Here is a 4,498-nt window from a genome sequence, read left to right on the forward strand (position 1 = left end):
TATTCCCTTGATTATCAAATTACAATAATCATTCATATGTCCCCTCCCAGCTTCATCATTTTGGTTCCAGTTAGGAGGTGTAATGGGCATTTTCTGATCCCCGGGTGGACCTTGTTGGTTTTCTTTTCCCCAAATTTTTATTCCAGCAATTCTAATCATTTCTCTTTCTTCTTGGGAGAATATTATTTTCATTATTGATTGCATTTCTTCCCAAGTGAAAATGTTGGGACCTAAGAACTGGTCCAACATTTCAGCTGTACCTATGGGGTCTTCTAATAATCCTTTAATTTCTTTTTTGAAATTCCTAACCTCTGTAGAGGTTAGAGGAGCACTCACAAAGCCGCTTCCCCCTCCTCCCCTAGGTACTTCTCTTAACGGAAAGAAATGAATTTCTCGGCTTCCCTCTGTTTGTTTAGCAATGGAGGGCTTGTTGGGCTGCCTCGGAGCCTTAATGGCACCTCCTGTATTCTGGGATGGTGCTCCTTCGTTAAGAAGAGGGTTGATTTGGGAAGAAAGCACCGAACTCCCCTGGGGAGGAGGGGCAGATTCAAAGTCTGGCGCTGAAGCTGAATATTCTGTGGTGCAGAGGGTGGGGGTGGGGTATGGCAGTGAAGCCAGATATTCCGGAGCACAGGAGGCGGGCACCGGGGCTAAAGCCGGGTTTCTCAAGGCAGGAGAGGTAGGGGCTGAAGCCGGGACGTGTGACCTTTCCCTTGATGCAATTGAGGGTGCTGGGATTCCCGAGATATATGGGAAGGGTGGGATCCCCGGCATGGGCGGGGGCAGGGCTCCCCCCCAGCTCCATTGGGGCGGGAGGGCTGCCGGGGGAAAGGCCCCCGGTGCGGGCGGAGGGGGGGCTGGCGGGGGAAGCCCCGGAGCCAGGGGGAGGAGGGCAGCTTCTGGTGCTGGCGGCGGAGGCAATACTTCTAAAGGGTCTGAAAGGCAGGAAAGGACTCCACTACTAGAAAAGTAGTAAAGTAGGTATGTTTTATTCCAGCGCTGGGACGCATGGGGGATAGCTCCTCCAAAATCATGCGTGCCTACAGCTGTTTTCAGCTCGGTATTTATCGGGTTACAAGTTCCATATTCATTAAGTTTCCTAACAAACTCATACATATTCATCACCTAGCCCCGCCCAGCCTCGCTTCGTATTATAATGAACTCAAAAGTCATTTACATCCGCATTGCGCTTGCGCAGTGTTGTCTGGTGGTTGTGGTAGGGGTCTCTCGGGGGTCTTGTGACGAAGTCAGGGAGAGTCTTCCTCGTCTGAACTTTTCACCTTTCTCTCCTGCGCATGCTCTTTTATACCTTTGGCCTGGGTTTAAGCTTTGGGACTGGTTTGAGCTAGTTTTGGGATGAAGCAGGATGCCTGTCTGAGACTCCCCCTGGTTTTATCAGCAGTCTCTTATCTTCTTCTTCCTGCTCTGGTATGCTGACCAAGCTAGATGCATTGTTCCTAACAAACGAATTCTTTTGCTCCCCATCCCCCTGATTCAGTCCCCCCTTTTCTAAAGAGTTAGTAAATTCTTTTACTAATACTTAAATTCTTCTCCTAATGAATTTTTTTGGTAGGCATTTCTTAATGTTTTCCCGTGTGCGTTTGACAAAGTAGTTAGGACTGATAGTCTTTTTAGTACTCTATAGTTCCAAATAAGTAACGCGATAGACAGCGCAAGACAGGTGCTAACCAAGGTTAATAAGACAATGATGGGGTGACATAACGTATTTAGGATACCAGTTGCGGTAGGTGACCACCCGAAAAGTGAGTCCCACCAGTTATGACTTGCGTCTTGTCTCACTCTTTGCAAAATTCTGCTGATTTCTTGTGTGTCATAATGGACAGTGACTAAGGTCTTTTCCCCGTTTCTTTGGATTTCTTTCAAAATTTCCATGAGGTCTTGATGCTTTACTAATTGCTTTACTAATGTTAGGTTCATCCCAATAGGTGTGGGTAGCAATTTATGGTAAACGGTATAGTTAGACCTTATTAATTGATGAGATACGACTGGTGCTAAATACGAAAAGTCACACCCAACAATCTTGGCAAAATTACAAATACAAAAATTAGAGTGATTCCTGGCAGTTACATTTATAACATTGTCATCTATCATCATTGAAGTGCAGGTAGTTCTTAAGCACACACAGCCTTGCCCAACATATACGAGTACAGTTTTCGGTGAAGTGTCTGGGTGGATCTCAAAGTGACATATGCCTTGTTCTGTATCAAGACATATGTCTCTGGCATCAAGTGTATTACTTTCACAGATAAATCCTTGTTGTTCCCGTGTAATACAAGATTCTAAATTCACTGTTTGCCATTTTTCTCTTACCATCCGAGCCCATACTCTATGTTCAGAGGGGTAGAAAACTGTCCCTTTATGGTTTAATCCCAATGCGACAATAGGATGAATTACATAAACTGTGGCATTCCGTATCGTAAGCACAAAGGCAGTAGCTATGTTAGTCATTGGGTCATAGGTGAAATTTACCAAGGTCCACCAGGATTGGAGCTTTCTTTCTAATTTAGTAGCATTGTTCCAAACAGCCTCTCGGATCTCAATAGGAAATACACCTTCATTACCCTCTCTTATGATTAAGGAAGCTGTGGACTGCATCCATAATTGAGCTTGTATGCAGCTAAAGGCTAATGAGACATTGTCCTGAGCTGTGCCAAGTGTGTTTAATATCAGTTCGTGATCCAGGTTGCTGATTTTTGCAAGGTCTGGGAGTATTTTTGAGACTTGCCACTGGCTGTTTCCTAATGCTAATAGGGAAGATTGTAGGGGCTGTTTTAATTTGGTCAGGTCACTGGTTGCCGTGGCCAGTTTATTCATCAGTATCTCTGAATCAATTCCATTTATAACTCCCAGCCCTGTTCCTAGCATGCCACTCAGGTCTCTCCGCATTCTGCCCTTGAGGGGGGTTTGCTTCTGCAGCCAGGCTGTCCACCCTTCAAGGGATGTTTGAATTAAAGGGGAGCAGGCTGGTTGGATTTCAGAAATGTTAATTTGCATTAGTAGTTCTACACACTTAAGAGACCATTCTGGGTTAAACAGCAGTAATTGTTGGCCTGTGTTCCTCACTACATAAGGGCCAATCTCATAAACCTTTGGCTCAGATTTAAGTAGTGTGACCTGGGTTCGGATCTGATTGCCAGAGTAGGTCATAGTGGGCCTAGCCATGGCATTTATCTGGAATTTGAATGAGAGTCCATTACTGCCTTGGCCCCAAAGACAAACCACTTCCACAGTCTGTACTAATGTAAAATTATACCAACAGTCTGCTTCACTTGCGTAACTACAGATTTCACGGTGTTTGTCTGTAGAAGTAGTTGAGACACTGATTTGGGTTGCTTTTTTGTGAGTAGTCCCGTTAATCATTCGGCATCCAATCTTGATTTTTTCTCCTACAGTCCCCTGGAGCTGCCAAGTTCTTTGTTTTTCCCACTCTTGCTTTGTATACACTTGGTTTCCGTGTATGACTACAGTCAACAGGTTTAAATTTTTTAAATCAGAATATTTCCCCATGAGTCCAGTAACCCGCATAAAGGCTTGAGACCATATGTCTTCTCCCCTAGGAATAATTTCCTGGCTGATGGTTACAATTATAACTGTGAGAAAAACAATTTTCCGGGTTATACTTGCGTGCCACCCTAACATTTTCATTTTGTTCGAGTAAACTTCAATTTCAATTCATCCCCAGGGGTCACTTTCCAAGGGGTCTCTGGAGCCTTCTTTACTCGGGTATGGTGAATCCAGGCACTCTGTTCTCTGATCTTAATCGCGGTGTAAGTGGTGAGGAGCACCTGGAATGGTCCTTCCCACTGTGGTTCCAGAGTCTTTTCTGTAAGAGACTTAACATATACATAATCTCCAGGCTGAATGCCATGTACAGGACCGTCTAGGCCTCGACTTCGAGATCCAGCCACATGTTTTCCAATTTCTCTAAGCTGTTTATCTAAAGCAATCATGTAGGTGGTTAGCGTTTCTTCCCCTGTTTGGGTAGATATTCCTTTCTGTACCCCATATGGTCTCCCATAAAGTATTTCAAAGGGACTTAGCTTCTCCTTAATCCTGGGCTTGGTCCGAATTCGTAACAATGCAAGTGGGAGAGATTGGGGCCAGGGTAGGTTAGCTTCTTGCCCTAATCTCACAATTTGCTGCTTAATCATATGGTTCATTTTCTCTACTTGGCCACTCGACTGGGGATGATATGGAGTGTGGAGTTCCCAGTCTATGCCTAAATGTCGGCTAGTTTGTTGTACCACCCTTGAAATAAAATGTGGTCCCCTATCTGATGACATTGTGGCTGGAACTCCGAAGCGCGGTATTATTTCTTGTAGTAACACCTTTGTTACTTCTCGAGCCTTAGCGGTCCTAGTAGGAAAAGCTTCTGGCCATCCTGAAAAAGTATCTGTTAGCACTAACAAATATCGATACCCCCCTTTTCTTGGAAGTTCTGTGAAATCAATCTGCCACTGCTGTCCTGGCCCATGGC

General features: G+C 44.8%; 1 protein-coding gene across 1 annotated transcript; it reads right to left on the reverse strand.

Moving 5' to 3' along the window:
* Positions 1–970: 970 nt before the first annotated feature.
* Positions 971–3,168, reverse strand: LOC138101270 (uncharacterized). Its single transcript, XM_068999099.1, has one exon. It carries the CDS (start codon positions 3,166–3,168, stop codon positions 1,534–1,536), a length of 1,635 nt encoding a protein of 544 aa, XP_068855200.1. The 3' UTR covers positions 971–1,533.
* Positions 3,169–4,498: the final 1,330 nt, after the last annotated feature.

The sequence above is a fragment of the Aphelocoma coerulescens genome, unplaced genomic scaffold (genome assembly GCF_041296385.1).
Source record: "Aphelocoma coerulescens isolate FSJ_1873_10779 unplaced genomic scaffold, UR_Acoe_1.0 HiC_scaffold_229, whole genome shotgun sequence".
Classification (NCBI taxonomy): domain Eukaryota; kingdom Metazoa; phylum Chordata; class Aves; order Passeriformes; family Corvidae; genus Aphelocoma; species Aphelocoma coerulescens.